General features: G+C 47.6%; 2 protein-coding genes across 2 annotated transcripts in view; both read left to right on the top strand.

Moving 5' to 3' along the window:
* The first annotated feature begins 19 nt into the window (after window positions 1–19).
* LOC120734662 (glycine receptor subunit alpha-3-like) lies at window positions 20–8,664 on the top strand. The gene is made up of 5 exons (XM_040033602.1): window positions 20–151; window positions 1,934–2,145; window positions 3,746–3,896; window positions 4,330–4,331; window positions 7,221–8,664. The coding sequence occupies exons 1-5, from the start codon at window positions 25–27 to the stop codon at window positions 7,542–7,544; spliced, it is 816 nt and encodes a 271-aa protein (XP_039889536.1). The 5' UTR covers window positions 20–24; the 3' UTR covers window positions 7,545–8,664.
* A 5,674-nt stretch (window positions 8,665–14,338) lies between these two features.
* hpgd (15-hydroxyprostaglandin dehydrogenase) overlaps window positions 14,339–21,365 on the top strand; it is a 23,597-nt gene continuing 16,570 nt past the window's right edge. The window contains exons 1-3 of the mRNA XM_040033611.1: window positions 14,339–14,583; window positions 14,973–15,096; window positions 18,769–18,875. Coding sequence (XP_039889545.1) covers window positions 14,491–14,583; window positions 14,973–15,096; window positions 18,769–18,875 — 324 coding nt within the window. The 5' untranslated portion in view covers window positions 14,339–14,490. The remainder of the gene's footprint in view (window positions 14,584–14,972; window positions 15,097–18,768; window positions 18,876–21,365) is intronic.

Genomic DNA, 21,365 nt, shown 5'->3' with positions numbered 1-21,365 from the left:
TTCTGTGTTTCAGTCGGGTACACCATGAACGACCTGATCTTTGAGTGGCAGGAGAACGGACCTGTTCAAGTGGCCGAGGGCCTCACGCTCCCACAGTTCATCCTCAAAGATGAATCAGACCTCCGATACTGCACCAAGCACTACAACACAGGTAACACACACACACACACACACACACACACTGCCGTAAGCATCAGGATGCAGGTAAGATGCACACAGGATGAAGGGTTGCCACGTTTCATCCGTCACGTTTGTGCTCCAAGGATCGAGTCGAAAAACAAAGTGAGGGAGAAACAAACCGACTGACAAAGCAGGTCCTGACCAGACATGGATGTAGTGTGTGTGTGTGTGTGTGTGTGTGTGTGTGTTGTGTGTGTGGGTGCGTGTGTGGTGTGTGTGTGTGTGTGTACACATATGTTTGTAGGGACCAAAATTTGGAAGTTTACTATACGAGTTCAATTCAATTCAGCTTTATTTACACAGCGCCAAATCACAACAGCAGTCGCCTCAAGAAGCTTTATACTGTAAGGTCGACCCTACAATAACACATACAGAGAAAAAGCCAACAATCATATGACCCCCTATGAGCAGCACTTTGGTGACAGTGGGAAGGAAAAACTCCCTTTAACAGGAAGAAACCTCCAGCAGAACCAGGCTCAGGGAGGGGCGGGGCCATCTGCTGTGATTGGTTGGGGTGAGAGAAGGAAGACAGGATAAAGACATGCTGTGGAAGAGAGACAGAGGTTAATAACAGATATGATTCAATGCAGAGAGGTCTGTTAACACATAGTGAGTGAGAAGGTGACTGGAAAGGAAAACTCATCATGGGAATCCCCGGCAGCCTACGTCTATTGCAGCATCACTAAGGGAGGATTCAGGGTCACCTGGTCCAGCCCTAACTATATGCTTTAGCAAAAAGGAAAGTTTGAATCTTGAAAGTAGAGATAGTGTCTGTCTCCTGAATCCAAACTGGAAGCTGGTTCCACAGAAGAGGGGCCTGAAAACTGAAGGCTCTGCCTCCCATTCTACTTTTAAATACTCTAGGAACAACAAGTAGGCCTGCAGAGCGAGAGCGAAGTGCAGGCTAATCGAGTAAATCGATTTGTTGATCAATTATTAAGTCATGTACTAACAGAGACTTGGAGGAGAGAGACCTGATATTTAATAATCCACATTTCACTGTTTTACTCTTTGGTTCAGATGTGGATACTGTATTGTTCTTTCTTTGTGTTTGTGTTTAAGTTGTTTGTTGCTGGTTTTTAGTTTGTTTTTTGTCTTTTTGGGAGCTGACACAGTCTCTATGGAGATGGGTTTTTGGGGGGTAGCAGGAGGAGAGAAGCTGCAGAGAGGCGTGTAAGACTGCAACTCTGCTTCCTGGTCCCAACTCTGGATAGTCATATTTTGGGGGGTTTTTAATAAAGTGTCCATATTTCTAGAAATGAGAGCTGCTCCATCCAAAGTGGGATGGATGCCGTCTCTCCTAACAAGACCAGGTTTCCTCCAGAAGGTTTGCCAATTATCTATGAAGCCCACATCGTTTCTGGGACACCACTCAGACAGCCAGCAGTTTAAGGAGAACATGCGGCTAAACATGTCACTCCTGGTCTGATTGGGGAGGGGACCAGAGAAAACTACAGAGTCCCACATTGTTTTGGCAGAACAGAGTCAGAGTTTGACCCCGGTGGGTGTGCCGCCGAGTGGGTAAAAGCGGTTAAACACATGAACAAGTTGGTGGTGTCTTAAACAGAAGCCGAGGTACACATATGTTACAAGTATCATTACTGCTAAAGGAGGCCGAGGGACAGGTGAAGCGGCCATGCTGCTAGCGAGTCGGCTACGAGGTGGGAGTATCCTCTCGCCCCGTCGCTCATGCCAAAGCCGGTGTTGAAGTTTTCCTGTCTGCAGGTTTGTGACTGTCGCTCCTTTGTCGCAGGAAAGTTCACCTGCATCGAGGTGCGCTTCCACCTGGAGCGTCAGATGGGCTACTACCTGATCCAGATGTACATCCCCTCCCTGCTCATCGTCATCCTGTCCTGGGTCTCCTTCTGGATCAACATGGACGCCGCACCGGCCCGCGTGGCCCTGGGCATCACCGTCCTCACCATGACGACGCAGAGCTCAGGCTCCAGGACCTCACTGCCTAAGGTGTGTGTGTGTGTGTGTGTGTGTGTGTGTGTGTGGTGTGTGTGTGCGTAAAAGGCCTCACGCTGCACACACTGTGAGGACTGTTGCTACCTGAATGCATGTAGATGAAGGATAATATTAGCGCGACATGTTGTTCGTTGTGAGGCTGTAATGATGACGCGGTTCACAGTAGGCGGTCCTCAGCCGCCGCTGCGTGTCCAGCAGAGGTGATGCTGCATCCATGTCTTCTCTTCTCTCCTGCAGATTCAGCCTTCCAACCATTCCATCTTTTTTTCCTTCCCGTCACAGACTCTCAATTATTCAATCAGTATTTATTTCTACAGCACATTTAAAAAGGGAAGTGTCCATGAAAGTGCTTCACACAAGGCAGATTCCAACGAATGGCAACAAAACAGTTAATAAACAGGTTTAGTTACAGTTACAGTGACAGTTACAGTTACATAGCACAAATGCAGACCGGGTGGAAGTCTGAACTAATTTGCTTCAAAGGCTAGGTGGAACAGGTGAGTTTTTAAATGATTGAATCTGACATGCGGGGTTTAGGTGCAGCCATTGCAGAAGCTCGGCACTTCAGTTGGTATTGTGGAGGTGTAGCTGCTCTGCAGCAGAGTAACATCTCCATCACAAAGTGCTGCCGTTCCTACCCCAGAAAAACAAAAGCGCACACTCAGCTGTTCATGATGTAAAACCTCACAATTCAGAGCAGCTTCTACCACAGCCCAGACAAAGCTCCTGCATCCACTCTGGAGACAGCTGGTGAAGCTGAGCAACACAAAGCCTGCAGGCACAGGGGTCACACAGTGACCCAGGGACGTTTTGGATGTGATTGGTCGAGTGGACGGGGTTTATACATGTTAATGTCTCATCTGGAATTTGCTTTGGACCAGGTTAGGTCTGCGGCAGATGTTACCAGGTGACGTGCTGCTGAAGTTTTTGTCCTCCGCCATCTTACCGGATGTTTTGCACGCACAAACCGAAGTCTGTTTAATTCCACACATCATGCGTCTGGCAGAGCGTGAGTGAGAACAAGCCCCACTAGTCCTGCTCTGGTATCGTGTATGCATGAGAAACAAATCAGACACGGAGCGCTCGTTACATAAGCCTTATTAACTCATCAGCACACTCATCCCTCCCTCACTGTACACACCAAAAGGCTAGGCCGAACAGCTGTGTGTGTGTGTGCGCGCGCGTGTGTGTGTGTGTGTGTGTGTGTGTGTGTGTGTGTGTGTGTGTGGTGTGTGTGTGTGTTGTGTGTGTGTGTGTGTAGGTTAGGAGGTTTCTCATGTTTCCAGTGCTTAACAGAGCTTTGCACTCCAGTATGTTACATGTGTCTGAATAAGTCATCGTTTCATAAAGGAGGGCAGTTACATCTTCTTGACACCACGGGCGTCACAGCAGCACACACACACACACACACACACACGCACACACACACGCACACACACACACACACACACACACAGCTGCAGCCCTGAAATAAATAATTATTGCAGAAAATGAAACATCTGTGCAGTCGGAGTTACGTTTGAGACTCACTGTGAACTTAAACCACTGACGGTGAGCGCCTCCAGCCTGCTGAATGAAGCGTGTGTGTTTACAGGTCTCTTATGTGAAGGCCATCGACATCTGGATGGCCGTGTGTCTTCTGTTCGTCTTCTCTGCGCTGCTGGAGTACGCCGCCGTTAACTTTGTGTCGAGGCAACACAAAGAGCTGCTGCGCTTCAGACGGCACAACAAGAATAAGAGCAAGGGTACAGAAAAGTCCCACACACTGCACAGCACAGCGAACGCAGCACCATCCAGAGTGAGGAACACCTACACACAGTTTGTGACCTGCATCCACAGACTGATGGACCGCTGTGACTCGTGTGCTCGGGCTGAGGCTGCCACCGTGTGGTGACACGTTGTTATTTGCAGCGTTCTGCTCAGAGACGGCACGAGGTGAGAAAGGCCCAGATCCAATCCGGCTCACTGTGAGGAGCGCAGGTCCACGCCGTCCAGGCTGAGGCTGAACACCCCGGCTGAGGGGAACGCTGACAGCAGCACAAATCATTCATCGTGGGAATTTTCAGCCTCGTCCGATGTTTAGAGTTCAGGAAAACTAAGGAAAACTTTGACTCGCTGCATCCAGGAAAAAAATCTCTTCCAACTTCTGTTATTTTAATTTTTCATATATCTGTGCAGAAGTCATAAGTACACTTTTGGCCCATCCCAGGGTGGAAAAATCCCTGAAAGATTTCAGGATAAAAGTCTGGATTAGCTTTAGACGTGTGTCACGTATAGTCCTGCACACACATCTCGTTTGTTTCTATGGAAACACTTTTGAAATGTGCTTACTCGTTATTTTTATTCTTATTAGAATTTATAGAAAGACAGAGATATGTGGGAGCATGTCAGAAATGGATTTATCACTTCCATCTGACGTTTGAGCTTCCATCGGAGAACAGCTCAGCGTGGAGCGCCAGGTCGGATTGGAGCTGGGCCGGAGAGGGAGGAGGAAGTGGTGGAGGAATCGGTGCTTCTCGCTCCGCATGTTTGAGTCATCTCGCTGTATCGGTGCATGACGCAGCATGTAACCGCATCAGTGTGATGATTCTGTGTTTCTGCAGCCATCCAACCCGGATGAGCCTGAGCTCGGTGCGTGATCACGACCTCGGCGGGCTGGAAGATCAGCATTCAGTCAACTCGCCAACACAAACGTGTCACTGACACGTCCTGATGAAAGCACGGACGCTGAGCCTGTGGGTCTGAAGACTGAATGTGAACAGAGACCTGCAGACACACTAAGTTTACTGTTTAACACAATGAAATAAAAACAACAAACACACACATGGAAACACTTTTGGAAAAGAAAACACATAAAAAATCATTTTACGGTCGATTTAGCTCATAGACAGCGTCTGATGCAAATCCATCAGCGTTCATGTCTGTGCGTCTGCGTGAGTCTGTGCAAGCAGCTGAACACTTACCTGCGTTGACTGAACGGCTGAGCGGCCCAGCCTGCTCTTTTTCTTTTGTTCTTCCTTTTGCTTTCTGTTGACGTGTGCATGCTGTCGGTCGGTAGATCAGTGGAGGTGCCGTTGATCCAGAGGAGCTAGCCGAGTCCCTTCGTCGTATTAACACTGACGACGGCCTCAAAGCGGCAGAGCCTCTGTACGGATGTATGACCAACATCTACACCAGCAACCACGGGGTAATGCCACGCTGCATGTGTGTGTGTCTGTGTGCATGTTTCTCTTGCAGGAGCTCCTCCTCCATCAGTCTGACACTTTTCACACAGCAGCTTCATAAATAAGACAGGATGTGTTGAAGGAGTAAAATGGTAACACGAACATAAACGTATTTCTCTGATGTGTGCGAGCCGTGACTGTTTCTGTGGTTTTTAATGACATATTTCCAGATGAGTGCACATCTGGATCAGGACAGTTTGAGTGAGCATGTAAAACTTCAGCCTCCTTTCTTTCAGTTTAGAAGTCATATCTGGGCTTAAGGTAGTGCAGCTGAGCTTAACTGTGCTCAGAAATGTCTTCATCTTACAGAGTATGTGTCCGTTTGTCCAGACAAACACGCGGCCGCTCAGTGATGATGAACAGCTGGAGGCTGGGACATTATCTCCCACCGGCCGCCTGCAGAGCGGCCTGACTGTGTGGACAGTCTGAGGATGCTGTAAGCTGACAGGAAGTCTGTGAGCCAAAGAACAAAAATCACAGGACGCCAGCACAGACTCTGACATCACTGTTTATACACAGGCATGGTTTTTAAATGATGATGTCACTCATTAAGGGAACAAAGGTATCCACACCTGCCTGTCCTGAGTGTAACCTGATACCTGCTGTTTGTCTCACTGGAGGGTTTCCAGCATCAAAGCATCTGAGTCTGGTTTAAGTCCAGACTTTGACTCGGACGCTCCAGAACCTTTATTTTGTCCCTTTGAGCCAATCAGAGGGGGAGCTGCTGGTTCCTGCGTGGTTCCCTGAGTCACAGCAGAGCAGCCAGACCGTCACACGACCACCACCCTGGCTGCTGCTGCTGCTGGGATGTTTCTGGATGAAACGCAGAAAGTTCAGCTTCTGTCTCGTCAGCCCTCAGAATATTATCCTCCAGATGTTTGTTGGCAGATGTGCGACGAGACTTTGTGATCTTCTTGGTCAGCAGTGGTTTCTGCTTGGACTCTCCCATCTTTGCCCCGCCTCTTTCTTACTGTTGAGTCGTGACCTCTGACCCTAGCTGAGCTTAATAGATGTTGTTCTGGGCTCTTCTGTGACCTCCTGGATGAGTCGGCGATGGTTCCCAGGCTCTCAGCGTGGGTCGCTGGAGTCCCACAGCCTGAGAAATGTCTCTGTCACCCTCTCAGGCTGATGATGTCACTGACTTTGCTCCTCAGCTGCTTCTTGAGATCGTGGCGTGCTGCCGTTTGAGATCTTTCAGTCTGCTTCAGTTGGTCTTCGTCTATTTTAGTGATGGCAGCAGGTCTGGCAGTAATCAGACCTCGTGATTTTTCACGCAGGGCAGGAAGGTTTGGATACATACAGCTGTTTACTGATGGCTGACATCTCTCTGCACATTTAACTGAAACCGCAGCTGTAACACCTAAACTAATCTTTAGCTTATCTTTGTGAATTAATGGCTCCCAAAAACATCTTCATCCTTATTATGATCTCATATACAAACATTTCTCGGCTCAGTATCGTCACATTTCTGCCTAAAATTTGATTCAAAAGCACGCGGCAGGTGTAAAGATACCTTTTGTAATTCCCTCAGCTGAGTTTAACTAAAGCTTTCACCACCAGGGGGCAGAGTTTAAACTCTGAGGTAAACTCTTAATGACTCGTTGCACTGCCGGTTTCTCTTTAACGCCTCACAGCTGGTGTTTGTCTGTAGGTCAGTTTCAGAAGTAGCTCCGAGCACCAACCCGAGGAAATCTGAATTCATTTGCTTCTTCGTTTTTGTGCTTCGGTCAGGTGTGGTGCCTCGCTCAGAGGCCAAACCGGTGAACAGATTCACAAATAATCTGTGACCCCCTACCCCTTCCTCCCCTTGCTCCTCCTCTTCCTCCTCGTCTCTCCAACAGGAAGGGGGGGGCACATGAGAGCAGGCTGACCCCTGCTGCCGCCGTGACCTCCACCCCGAGCAACAGCAAGGAGTCGAAGGCCAGCGCCAACAACGCCGTGAGTGCACTGAACACGCCGGGAGCCACGGCGCAGAACGCTACCCAGAATGCACCTGCAGCAGCCAGTGGGGGTAAAAGCACGGAGGAGATGAGGAAGCTGTTCATCGACCGAGCCAAAAAGATTGACACTGTGTCGAGGGCCGGCTTCCCGCTGGCCTTCCTCTTCTTCAACATATTCTACTGGGTCCTGTACAAGATACTGCGGCACGAGGACGTGCATAAGCAGTAGAGACAAAGGACGAGAGATTATTCAGACGCAGGCGCACGAACATCTGCATTTCCTTTTCCATGAACCCCAGAGAGCCAATCAGGATGATCTTTGTCATGAAGGATGGATAAACTGGATCTCTGCCTGAAAGCCACAGAAAACTTTTTTAAAGGTTCATCTAGTTAAAAATAATCTTCTGATAGTCTTTGATACCAAGTCTGTGATGTTGAAATTAAAAATGTTGTTGAAGAGTGCGTGGCAGACGTGACGGAGCAGCAGAGAGGGCTCCACGTGCCGGGATTACGTCCTCCACGTGGAATTCATTCTTTTCCAGTCTGATAATATTTTAGTGGTGGAAAATCTGACCTGCCAAAGACAAAGTGGGGGATTTCAGTTAACTGAAACCAGCTCGATCAATAGCGTGAAGGATACTGTGACTCACGGCCAGCTGGGCTGAACGTCTCAACCACACGTAAGTGCGAGAAACTGCAGTTCCTCTAATGGCCTCTAGAGGGCGGCTCCAAAAGTGAGTCAGCGCCTGTAGACTCGTAGACCATCTGGTCTCTGTAGCTGATTTCACCCTTTGTAACAACTCTATCCATTTAAACTGTAAGGCTTTGCATTATGAGGGGCGTGGCCTCGTGATAAACAGGTGGGTGGAGACACAGGCGGTGTATCAGTCAGCACAGTGGTCTTGAGTTTGAAGCACAGCCTGCAGCTTCACTTCCAGGTCTGCTGTGTTGTGTGTAACAGGTGTGAGGATTCGATTTCTCTGAGAGGCCCAGACGCTGATGCAGTCTCAGCGATCACAGGTCTGCTATCAGCTGAACGTAAAACTTCTGGAAGCTTAAAAGTATTTAGAAAAATAACCAGTAATAAGACAAGTGTGTAGATATCCTGTGGCCTGTGGACGTATCTCATCAGCATACTAATGTAAAAGTCTGAAAAAGCCGGATTCCCACACTGAAATGCGGCAGGCGGCGTGCAGCTGAGCTCGGGCTCCGGGTGGAGAAGTGCAGCTTAGATCTGTCTGTCTCTGCTACAGTTAAAGCCTCCGTCGCTCCACCGCAGTCTGAAGTCTGAAAAGTGTGAGCTCGTCTGTTTAATCCTCTGAAACAATACTGGTTCAGACAAAGACTGTTCTCATGACAGATCGGTTTCAGATCAGCTCAGGCTGAGCTGATCTGAAACCGCCTGGAAAGAAGTGAAAGCCACAAACCTGAGAAGGACTCTGATGTCAAAGCCTTAATGTTACCGTTCTGGCTGCCAAAGGGGAAGCGATTACATGAGCTAGCCTGGTTAGCAGACTGCATGTAAGGGTGTGGCAAAACAAAGTATCATCCAAGTAAAAACCTTGAATTTTGCTCACCAGATGACGACTCCAAGTGCAGTGACCTCACAGCAGCCATATTATTGGTCACATGATGTCATTAAAATGCTCCAAAAGGCTCCAACAGCACAAACACGGTCCAGAGGTCCAGTTCAGGTGAAGCTAGCAGCCACCTGTGTCGCCATCCACCTGCTGCAGAGGCGGGAGTCTATCGGGACTGGCTCACTGCCTCTAGTGGACGTCAGAGGAACTGCAGCGCTGGTTTCATCTTTCAGCTGAAGATCAAAACACTTGAGCCGCCCAGTTCAGGTTTCCTCTCCGTTTAAAGTGACGCTTGCAAAAGAAAGAACAGCCAAACAAAAGCTGTGCGTCTTTGCAGCTTTCTGTTACTCAGCATCGTGTGAGTCAGGTTCGATGCACCCATTGTGAGAGTTGTCCTTTCTGCACTGATTTCCTCCCTGACACGCTGACAACGCCCTGATGTTTCATTACAGATGTGTCATACGTGCTTACACGACCCACACACTCAAACCTCACTGCGTATGTCGGGAGTGGCCGTCCCACGCTGCGGCGGCGGCGGCGGCGCACAGTCACACTGGAAGCTCACACTCACTCCCTTTAAGAACATGCGAGCAGCTAGACCCAGGTTCATCACATTTCCAGTCTTCATTTTCATTTTTTGTGCAGACGCGCCGTGCGACAGAGTTTTGACATTTGAAATTCATTTGGAGAAAATGTGAGGTGCAGTCAGTCGTTTCAGCTTTGTGACTTTAGTTCAGGTCTGAAACGCAGCGATTCTCTGCTTTGCTTGTTTTTGGGATGAATTACTGCTGGCTTACGTCACTTTGACCGTTCACGGACTTTCTTTGGAATTTTGTTGTGTTTTCTAGGAAGCAGTGTGGTAACTTTAATTACTTTCAGCTGCTGACATGAGCAGTGAGGGGGCAGCTGCAGCATTCAGTCATCTCCTTTTATATCCTGCTGCAGTCATTTGGCACGTTTAGCCAGTTTCCTAATAATGAAACCTCATTTTCTGCACAAAGTTCACTGACACTGTGTCACAGTGACGTAATCGCTGCAGCAGCACAGGGAGAAGGCTCCAGGTTTGAGGACTCTGCAACGAGGTGAGGAGGCGAGATTAACCAAACGTTGTTCAGGTGTCTTCTGTTCAACAGGACTCAGGTAGTCGTGGTCAGCCTGTTCCAGCTGTGATGCCAGTTTAGCCCTTTTATTTGTTTTTGAGAAATCTTTGTTTGTTTAAAGCGAACAGAATATTTCTGTGATGGCGGCAGAGTCGCACGTTGCTCTCCTCTGTGCTGTGTGCAGCACTCCTGTTGAACCAGCTTCACACTCAGGCCACGTTTGTCCAAACTGTTTCCTGGAAGGATGTTCAGTTAGCTTAACACGACGCCGTCGCTGCGTTATTTACATCAGTGTTTCCCTCCCAGAAATATTTGCATAGTTGTGATGAAAACAGCCTCTCCGCAGGACGACGGCCGTCTGCAGCTGTGTGCAGACTCTGCATCGCATCCTGACTGTGCACGTTTGCGTCATGTCTCTCATTTCTGTGCTCGTGTCCATCGTCTTAGTCCACAGTCAGATGTGCTGATTACTGCTTGGTATAGAGTTAGGACACAGTCGGTGTGGAAATCTACTTGTTTTGATGATGTCACAGTTGCGTTGCTGCTTTATGTGCTTTGATTTTGTGTTTTTGGTCAATTTTATGCAGCATGTGTTTCAATCAGCTGATTTTCAGAGAGTGAAATAAGTTCAGATTTAGCAGCTCAGGTTCAGAGTCGGCCTGGAAAGAAAGGCTGCGGTACAGGGAGATGACACTGTGACGTAACAGGTGTGTAATCTATTACATCATCTTTACTTTTTGTATTGGAGATTATGGTAAATGGCCTGCATTTGTATAGCGCTTTACTCAGTCCCTAAGGACCCCAAAGCGCTTCACACTACATTCAGTCATTCACCCATTCACACACACATTCACACACTGGTGATGGCAGCTACATTGTAGCCACAGCCGCCGCACTGACAGATGACTGATGTATCGGAATTTCAGGAGCGGGACCACGCCTCCAAACACGCTTCTCCGGCTGTCACCTATATCGGTTCCCCCAGTTCTGCGAGCCGATCATTCTGGTTTACGTGCCCCTCCCTCCTTGTTCTCCACTCTTTAACTTCTTCACTTCTATTTAGTCCACGGGGATCTGCCCGGGAGCCGTCGCCAGTCCCCTTCGAGGCCTTCCCCAAACCGCAGCTCAATTCATGTCAAAGCATCACCTTTACCTGCTAAAACGCTGCCAAACTTAAATGAGGACGTGGGCCCAGCTGTGAAAGATAATTCGTTACATCATCCATTACATTAAATTAAAGCGGCCTCGCCTGTTCTGTTAAAAAGACCATGTTTAGCTACATGTCACAGCCTGTATAGAAAAGATGGATTTTGTAACACTGCCAAATGTTTTTAGAGCCAGAAGTGACCGTACTTACAGGAGAAAGTTATTAGCTAATGCTAGCCAGCCTGGTTAGCAGTCTGCATCCACAGGCAACAAATACCAGCTGATCACTAAAATCACATTAAAAACCTGGAATTTCACTCAGTAAAACTGTTCAGACTTGTTGGACAGTAACCTCACAGCTGACATTTGATGGTCAGATAATCATTAAAACAGCACAAACACTGTCCAGACGTCAGTTCAGGTGAAGCCTAGCAGACAGCTAGCAGCTAAAGCCGCCTGTGTCCTCGTCCTATCAGGAGGAGAACGTGTCTCTGCGGACTCACTGCTGGAGCCTCTGCTGGACGTTAGAGGAACTGCAGCCTGTGTAGATGTTTACTTCTGTTGGAGCAGTCGGTCACGTGTCCGTGACTCTGGATGAGTTTACAGCACTGTTTTCACTCTGTGACACACACACACACACTGTACATTTGTGTTGTCGGTCCGAGGTTATTCATTTCTTTGAAACACAAATAAGGTTAAAAATCTTTAAACGTTCATATCGATGTGTATCTGGATCTGTGTGCTTTGTTCTTTTTGCTTCTGTTTTATGGGCCGAGCGGCTCATACAGACTGTCTGAATCCAGCTCGGCTCTGGAGCCCCGAGGTCCCTCGCTGCATCTGGATACAAAGAAAATAATTTCACAGCCATTAATTTTGCATCTGTTGTGTTTGTATTTCTACTTGCGCTGTGGTGAACGTGTCGATTTGTGGACATAAAGTTGTCGAGCTGTGTGCGTACTGCGACTCTTTGTTCACTGCACTGTAAAAACAAAGCCGACTGCCGTCACGTCAGAGCCGCTTCGGGTCTGACAGGTTTTATTTCATCACTGCATCCTTGTAGTCGTTGAACATCCGTCAAACATTCCTCTACATTCCAGTTCAGAGCGCACACACACACACACGTTTTTGTAAAATAAGCTGTGCATATTTTACATGAAACTCTCTCAGACTAAAATAAACTTGGGAGCCACTTCTTAACAACGATGGTCTGCTGTTTCTTGTTTCTAGTAACCGTAAGAGACAAACGTGCTTTCTGCACGTCGCAAAGAGGAACTTAGATGGACCGCGCTCCGGTTTTAAAAGGTTCAAGTTCTTCACGAGGGCTCTGCAGCACCTGTAGCTCAAAAAGCCTCAAAAGACTTTAAGATCCAGAGCGTCTGCGATTATAATCAGTCAGAAATTTCATAAAATAATCTCAGAATTACTCGATTTATTATTTTTGTCTCACACTTTGTCTTTTACATGCTCCCCTTTAAATGTTCTCTCTCGTGTTTCGCCTACTTGAGTGTGTTTATACCACCTCACTGTTATCTGATAACGAAGGCTAACTTTAGTCCACTATTGGATACGATTAGAGAAGCTCTATAGGGATATATGCTCGTTAGACAGGAGTCCATTGAGATGAATGGTCCCCAAAGAGGATGATTCCTGTCCACTCCAATAATAACTTCCTTTTGGAATTCGTGAGGACTGGATCTTGTGGATATTATGAGCTCATTGCTCTTTTAGACATACCTGGATGGAAACATAAGACCTCCTCAGTTTGGGTTCATATTGAATCATCAGTGTGTCTGAAATGTGAAGCCGACTGGAGAACGAGGAGCTACTGGACTTTCATCAAGCTGAGCAAAAGCTTTAAGATATCTCGAAATGTCTCTGCAACAGTGTCGACGTCTCTGACATTAACAAAGCAGATCTTTGTTGTACAGACAGACCGGGGCGAAGGATTTGGGAGGACTTCAACTATCTGGGGAAAAACAACAGTTTAAAAATCCTGCACAGACTTCGTCTGTGACACAGTCGCCCTGATTCAAAGCTTAAGCTTTGTTCACCTCCATTAAGGAGGAGCTACATACTAACATGTATACACGCATCGTTGTTATTATTGTTTATGTCGTGTTGTTGCTGATTCCTTGTATTACTGTGCATGTACTGTTGTATTTGTAAGTGCATACACAGACTTAACTCGCTTCACTTTAGCTTTATCACTACAACACAAACGATTTCCTAAAGGTGCATTAATATCTCCCGTTTCTGCTGTCGCCACCTGCTGGCCACCAACAAGAATGCAGGTTTAGGAGAGCAGAGCAGGAGGAACATGTGTCCATCTTTATTATCCAGTTTGTGCACAGCGACCTCACTTCCTGTGATGTTTGCCGTCCAGTCCAGGCTGGCCTCACCTGGCACACAAAATATTGCCTCTGCTGCTGTTTCAGGTCCTCAGAGATCCCAGAAAGCTAAAGAGCGCCTGCTGAACACGCTGCAGATCATCTCCAGATCCAAGAATGAAGGAAGGATGTACGATAAGAAGGTCAAAGGAAGAGAGCGTGTACAGGAAGTCAGAGGAACGGAAGCGTAGCGATGTTCCTCGATCTAAAGTGTGCAGAATATAAATAGTGAAGTTCATGAAGATACAACAGCTTTTCCTTTCCTCATGTGTCTTTATTATTTTTAAAGAATAGAAGGAAACACACTGGAGCGGGTGGTATTTTCACATATTTGGTCATTATCAGCTGCTGGTTCCCATTCAGTGTGAGAGTGGACGTGCAGAGACCTGAAGCTCGCCGTAACGTATCCCCGAGCTGCGCTGCCGCTGTTGTTGTAACGCCACTTAAGCCTCGCAGGAGAAAAACCAACGGTGAGGAAGAACAATGAGAGACTGACAGCTCTTTAAAGAAGCTGCTGTCTGAGGTTTTTGGAGGTTTTGTCTCTGACATGTCCTGAAATGCAGACTTTATATAAACAGCAGCACATTTCAGGAGCTCAGGTGTGCTGATCAAACAGCAGGAGGGGAGGAGAAGAAAGGGCGTGGAGGAGGAGCCGGGAGGGCAGGTTACAACAAGTTGGATTAAACCTGTAATTATTATTCTACGGAGTTTACTTAACCTCTCCCTCTCTCGCTCTCTCACACACATGCAGTGTTTGTATAGACTGATAAGGCGAGGGGGAGGGGGGGGGGAGGAGGAGGAGGGGAAAACAGCTTAGCCAAAAGAGTAAAAACAGAGCGGTGAGAAAACATGTGATTGAGTTGGAGAGAGAGCAGAAAGGTGCAGGAAGACGCAGAGCAGGAGAGGAAGAGAAGAACAGTCACCGAGAGAAGAAGGAGGAAGAGTGCAGCTGTGCTGGGAGCATGTCTCTGAATGGGAAGGTAGCTCTGGTGACGGGGGGTGCTCAGGGCATCGGCAGAGCTGTGGTCCAGTCACTGCTGCAGAGCTCAGCCAAGGTCGGTACTGCTGCAACTTTTGCTTGCAGCTTTTAGTTTCCTTTGATCTGTTGTGTTTTTCATCTTTTCACCTCAAAAGCTTTTTTTCTTCACTGTTTGACTTGTTTTTTAACAGGAGCAGGGTTTCAAAGGTGAGTCTGTGGTTAATCCAGGTTAAACTGTAATGAAATCATTGTGAAAGATTCGCTTCTCTGCAGCAGCACGGGCGTTTCAGAGAGATCAGTCATTTCTCGGAACTTCCTTTGCCATCTGTTTAAGTAAATGAATGTTTGTTTCCGTCTGAGCTGCACAGTTGTGAAACCACAGGACTAATATAGTCTGCTGAGCAAAGTAAGTGTTGCACTGTAACCAAAGTGCTGCAGAGTCCATCTCAAAGTTCTGTTCTGCAGGTGGCCATGGTGGACCTGAACAAGGACCTCGGTGAGGAGTGCAAGGCCCAGCTGGACGCCGAGTTCGGAGAAGGAAACTGCACGTTCATTGAGTGCGATGTGGCCAACGGAGATGCGCTGCGAGGTAATTATGCCGTGCCGTAAGACGCGAGAAAAGAGCTGACGTCACTCTCGTCAAAGCTTTCAGTGTGTCAGTGCGTTTGGCAGCTGTTCAGTTAATTGTGTAATGCAAACGCAGCGCACCGCTGAGCCTTGGACAATCGCCCTGAACGAGGAAGCGGTCTAATTTAATTCATCACAAACCTGTCACCGAGGTCAAACAGAGCTCCGAGTTTTCTCACCGCTCCCAGAGTCCCGCTCAAACTCAGCCTGTCCTGTGTTTGATTTACAACCACATGACCTTTTATATTTCTCCAGTTACCTTCTCCTTTTCTGCTGCTCTGCCGGCGCTGTTGTGTGCTAGTGTGTGTGGGGGGGGCGTGCCTGGGTGAGAAAAAGGAGAAGCCGAGTATTTAAGTGTGTGTAAGTGAAAAAGTGTGTCACAGAGTGAGAGAGGAACAAGGATTCATTGTCTGACACTGAAAAAGTCGATCCCTGCAGGCAAACGGCTGTGGAATGCTGTTTGCTGTAACTCCTGTGTGTGTGTGTGTGTGTGTCTGTGTGTGTGTGTGGTAAGGTGAGATTTACCATGTTTTAAATGCACTCATGCATCTTTGCAGCTGTGCGGTTAACAGCTCTGTTTTGTGTCTCTGCATCTTCAGCACTAATTGCGAGGTGTCCAGGTGAGGAATGCGGAAGACACGCAGGTTTTAACCCTCTCCGGTTTTTCCCTCGGGGTCTGTTTCTGCTGTTGCTGTTAGCGTAACCAATCGTGCGCGCCCACATGCAGAGATAAACCGGCTGCTGGCGGCTGATTGCGTAACAGCATGATGTATGTGCCCCTCAGTCACAGCGTGTGCGTTCAGCCGACACGTCTGACAAGTTATTTGGGTGTAAACCCCGCGGTGTCAGGATTCCTGCTCTTTGCTGAACCTGTAACTGAAACACACACGAGCTTTTCACACGTAAAGTGAAGTGAGTCCTCGAAGACTGCAGTGTGTAGTTACATTTCAGGAAGTAGTCAGGCCACTGACACTTCTTGTGGTGAACTTTAAAACATTTTTACAAACTGATCTCTACCTGCTGCTCATGACATCACAGCCAACTGGAAATGTGGACGAGTTTTCCAGCTGGAGGTTGTTTGTTTTGGCTTGGAGTCTGGCTCTGGTCCTGAGACTGACTTTCTCCTCAGCATTTCACTTTTAATTCAGTTTCATCACCTCGAAAGTACTTTTTATTGTACAGTAATACACGACACCAACGGCTGCTGCTACCCAGACAACCGGTCCTTGGACACCCCGAGGTAGAAGAGGTCAGCACAGAGGTCAGCTGGGGGGTGCTTAATGTCAAACCTAGTATTCTTGATACCAAAACAAGACCAGCACATGTAGGTAGACCCAGAATGGAGGATTACATATCTCATGTGGACGATCTGGAAAGTTTAGCTGGGAAAAGCACTGCTGGAATACTCTGCTTAGCCTGATGTCACCACAGCCTGTCTTTGAGATAGCACAAGCAGATTATTAAATATTTAGACTCTTCATTCGCCCTTTGTAAAAAAAACAAAAAAACTAAACATGGTTACAGTACATGTGGGTTCACAGTCAACCCGATCCTGGTATTAAGTTCTTGAGTTGAAGCAACTGGACTTGTTTTTTGTGTTAGTGACGACAGTCCCAAGCACAGACATTTCCTGCATGGTTTTCCACCAATCCAAAAGCTCTGCTACAGTGACTATTGGCCTTTCTTGGTCAGCTCTATGACGATTGGCCCCTCTTGGTCAGCTCCATGATGATTGGCTCTTCTTGGTCAGCTCCATGATGATTGGCCCCTCTTGGTCAGCTCCATGATGATTGGCTCTTCTTGGTCAGCTCCATGACAATTGGCTCCTCTTGGTCAGCTCTATGATGATTGGCTCTTCTTGGTCAGCTCCATGATGATTGGCCCCTCTTGGTCAGCTCCATGATGATTGGCTCTTCTTGGTCAGCTCCATGATGATTGGCTCTTCTTGGTCAGCTCCATGACGATTGGCTCTTCTTGGTCAGCTCCATGACGATTGGCTCTTCTTGGTCAGCTCCATGATGATTGGCCCCTCTTGGTCAGCTCCATGATGATTGGCTCTTCTTGGTCAGCTCCATGATGATCAGCTCCATGATGATTGGCCCCTCTTGGTCAGCTCCATGATGATTGGCTCTTCTTGGTCAGCTCCATGATGATCAGCTCCATGATGATTGGCTCTTCTTGGTCAGCTCCATGACAATTGGCTCCTCTTGGTCAGCTCTATGATGATTGGCCCCTCTTGGTCAGCTCCATGATGATTGGCCCCTCTTGGTCAGCTCCATGATGATTGGCTCTTCTTGGTCAGCTCCATGACGATTGGCCCCTCTTGGTCAGCTCTATGATGATTGGCCCCTCTTGGTCAGCTCTATGATGATTGGCCCCTCTTGGTCAGCTCTATGATGATTGGCCCCTCTTGGTCAGCTCCATGACGATTGGCCCCTCTTGGTCAGCTCCATGATGATTGGCTCTTCTTGGTCAGCTCCATGATGATTGGCTCTTCTTGGTCAGCTTCATGATGATTGGCCCCTCTTGGTCAGCTCCATGATGATTGGCCCCTCTTGGTCAGCTCCATGATGATTGGCCCCTCTTGGTCAGCTCCATGATGATTGGCTCTTCTTGGTCAGCTCCATGACGATTGGCTCCTCTTGGTCAGCTCCATGATGATTGGCCCCTCTTGGTCAGCTCCATGATGATTGGCTCTTCTTGGTCAGCTCCATGATGATTGGCTCTTCTTGGTCAGCTCCATGATGATTGGCCCCTCTTGGTCAGCTCCATGATGATTGGCTCTTCTTGGTCAGCTCCATGACGATTGGCTCCTCCTGGTCAGCTCCATGGTGATTGGCCCCTCTTGGTCAGCTCTATGATGATTGGCCCCTCTTGGTCAGCTCTATGATGATTGGCTCTTCTTGGTCAGCTCCATGACGATTGGCCCCTCTTGGTCAGCTCCATGACGATTGGCTCTTCTTGGTCAGGTCCATGATGATTGGCTCTTCTTGGTCAGCTCTATGATGATTGGCCCCTCTTGGTCAGCTCCATGACGATTGGCTCTTCTTGGTCAGCTCCATGACGATTGGCTCTTCTTGGTCAGCTCCATGACGATTGGCTCTTCTTGGTCAGCTCCATGACGATTGGCTCTTCTTGGTCAGGTCCATGACGATTGGCTCTTCTTGGTCAGCTCCATGATGATTGGCTCTTCTTGGTCAGCTCCATGACGATTGGCCCCTCTTGGTCAGCTCCATGACGATTGGCTCTTCTTGGTCAGCTCCATGATGATTGGCCCCTCTTGGTCAGGTCCATGACGATTGGCTCTTCTTGGTCAGGTCCATGATGATTGGCCTTTCTTGCTTGATGATCAGCATCAGTTCGGCTGAACAGTCCGGACAGCGAGGGTCCGGGCACTTCCAGAGTTCTTGGTAGTAGCTCGGATAAGTTTGGCGTGTTGAGAACGATGAAGCAGATTAGAGTGTAAACTACATGGTGCTACGATGGTAATGAGGCTCTGTTATAACAGCGAGTGCAGTCTTAATGAGTGAAACCCTGTTTACATTCTGATGGGAGCTTGTCATTGATGTTTTTAGAAGTTCCTGTATTAGCGTCTGAAATCACCCCATTTTGATTTCTTGTCTCTGTGGAACAGACACCTTCCAGAACACCGTGGACCAATTTGGCCATCTGGACATCGTCATCAACAACGCCGGCATCACCAACGAAAAGGACTGGGAGAAGACCATCCAAGTGAACCTGGTTGAGATGGCGAACCAAATAACACGCATGCTGCCTTACTGCATGAACGCTAGATCAGACTGATGCCCCGGGGTGGTGCATCAGAGGAAGCTCAGCATGCCCATAATATCTTTCCCCATCAGCACCTCACTGATGCTCACCTGATGGAGGTGCAGCATCTGACCAATCACAAACCTGCATTTTACAAAGGATGATAAATCTGTAAGATAATTGAAGCAGAAAACATTTGCAGCTTTATCTCTTTTTGTGCTTTGAGGAAAAACCTGAGGAAGCCTAATCAGAAGTATTATTATGTGCAGCACTTTGTGATTCTGTCTAGAAAGGTGCTATATAAATAAATTTTTATTTATTTATTTATTAAAGTAGCATAGAGCTTTTCCTTTCAGATTGCAACTCAGAGGATCCAGAGCACACCGCTCTTTTAGATCCTCAGCTCTTCCTGAACTGTGCAGATTTCCCAGGCCATGTGGAATAAGGAATGTCGGGTGTAACCTAACACTCAAAGAAGGCAGGGAGTCAAAACATTTTTCAAAGTTAGATTGGAATGTGATCCAGATAGAGCCACAGGTCACAACACAAAAGTTTATCCTGTGGCAGCAACTCACTTGAAAATAGTACAAATGTTGCGTGTAGTCGGGGAATGTCAGCCTGTCAGAAGGTGAACGGTTGGATTCTTCTCATGGTGGCGACGAGGCAGCTAAAGCTGCAGGTCCGGTTCACGGTGAACTCATCGATCCATGCATATACATACAGAAACTGAAAGCGGTGACTAAAGTACTATCAGCCTCATCTTCTGACATTTTGTCTATTATAAATTCAGCCCCACACTAACCCGCTGACATCACATCCTGTGTTGTCCACCTTCATTCTGTGTCAGTGCAACAGGGGGCGACACGGCACTTGCTGAATAGATGGCGGAAATGACTTTTCCTGATAAGTTCATTGGCTCAGCCAGTCGTTTCTAGTTTGGCTGGTAAAAAATAACACTCCTGTCTGCGGCTGTTGTTGGTCACCTGTCACAAATACCTGCATCTGTTCACCTTTGACCTCTGTGTTACAGCACGGAGAACCTCCAGCTCTCCATCTAATAGAAATAACGACAGCTCAGGTTTTAAAGTGAAAAAGGACATGAAAAATAGTTCAATCGATAACTTCACTCAGTTTGACGATCCGGACCAGTTAGCCTACTTCAGCTGTTTGTGACTTCACACCAGCCACAGTGAAAAACACGAGCTGCGCGTCTTACCAGTGATCTTTCCTGCTGTATAAATAAACATGAGTTTTCCTTATTTTCAGTCACGTATCTCTGCTCCAGCAGTGAAGGCTCATGTTAAACATGACCATACTTCAGATAATAAGGTCAGTGTGCAAGTCCTCTCTGTGAGCCAAAGCTCGGGCTGCAGATGGTTTCACAGCTCGTCTTCCTGTTAGCTCTAAATATGCTTCAATAACAACAGCTGAATTGAACTGCATGATGTCACAGAGAGGGAATATCCTAATATGGTCTTCTCAGGCGAATGGCTGAAATCTGGGCCACAGAAGCTCTACATACTTGCTTTCAAACGTTTGTTTATGATGGGCAGCCAATAAGTGAAAAGTTGGCTTAAAGACAGGTTGGCCTTTAAGGGGAGGGGCTAAAGCAGCTTGTTTTAAACTGAGGCACTCATACGGGGCCCAGTACAGGACTTATCAACTGTATTTGAGTCTGACAGTGGACGGTGATATGGGACTGACACAGTACAAGCACAAGAGGGACTAAAAAAAGCCTCTTTCTTGCTAACAGCACAGCTGGTCGACGATGGGCTCCACCATCGAGGCTCTGTAAAGTCTGGCCCAGAGAGACCTGATCTCTTCTCACAACATACCGCTGTGACTCATTGTTTGAATTGGCTCCCGTTCACATCAGCTGTTGGAGTCAGACTCCATCCAAGTTCCAGTTCGAGGATACTTTCCTCCACTTAGTTGCATATTTGGGATGTTTTAAGTTTTCGGATGTGAACTTTCGACTCCAACAGAACTGTATGAAACGCAAATGTGGGACTTAAGATGTGATGGATGTGCATTTCTGGAGCGCGGCATGTTATGTAAAGGCCCTTGCTGTGATAGCAAAATAAAAGTCTGCCCATACAGTCAGTGATGCTTTGGCACTGGTAGCACTGGTGGCACTGGACCGGGAGCTGGAGAAAGGGAAATATGTTGCAGTGGTTTGTATCACATCTGTCTGATAGTGTGTTCATGTAAATGAGGCGTCTTCTTAAAAACAAAGTTAGTCATGGACGTCCTGAGACTGATACTTTTTACATTATTCAACTCAACTTTATTTACACAGCAAATCACAACAACAGTCGCCTCAAGGCGCTTTGTATTGTACAGTAGATCCTACACTAATAGATACAGAGCAAGTACTTTGGCGACAGTGGGAAAGAAAAACTCCCTTTTAACAGGAAGAAACCTCCGGCAGAACCAGGCTCAGGGAGGGGCGGGGCATCT

This window comes from Simochromis diagramma, unplaced genomic scaffold (genome assembly GCF_900408965.1).
Source record: "Simochromis diagramma unplaced genomic scaffold, fSimDia1.1 OVJJ01000571.1, whole genome shotgun sequence".
Taxonomy (NCBI): domain Eukaryota; kingdom Metazoa; phylum Chordata; class Actinopteri; order Cichliformes; family Cichlidae; genus Simochromis; species Simochromis diagramma.
This window is presented reverse-complemented; position numbering and strand designations above follow the sequence as displayed.

Bases quoted from the DNA above. Each gene is read 5' to 3' on its own strand.
- LOC120734662 (XM_040033602.1), top strand. From the start codon at position 25: ATGAACGACCTGATCTTTGAGTGGCAGGAGAACGGACCTGTTCAAGTG. The intron at 152-1,933 runs GTAACACACACA...CCTTTGTCGCAG, and splicing joins CACCAAGCACTACAACACAG to GAAAGTTCACCTGCATCGAG. The intron at 2,146-3,745 runs GTGTGTGTGTGT...GTGTGTTTACAG, and splicing joins CCAGGACCTCACTGCCTAAG to GTCTCTTATGTGAAGGCCAT.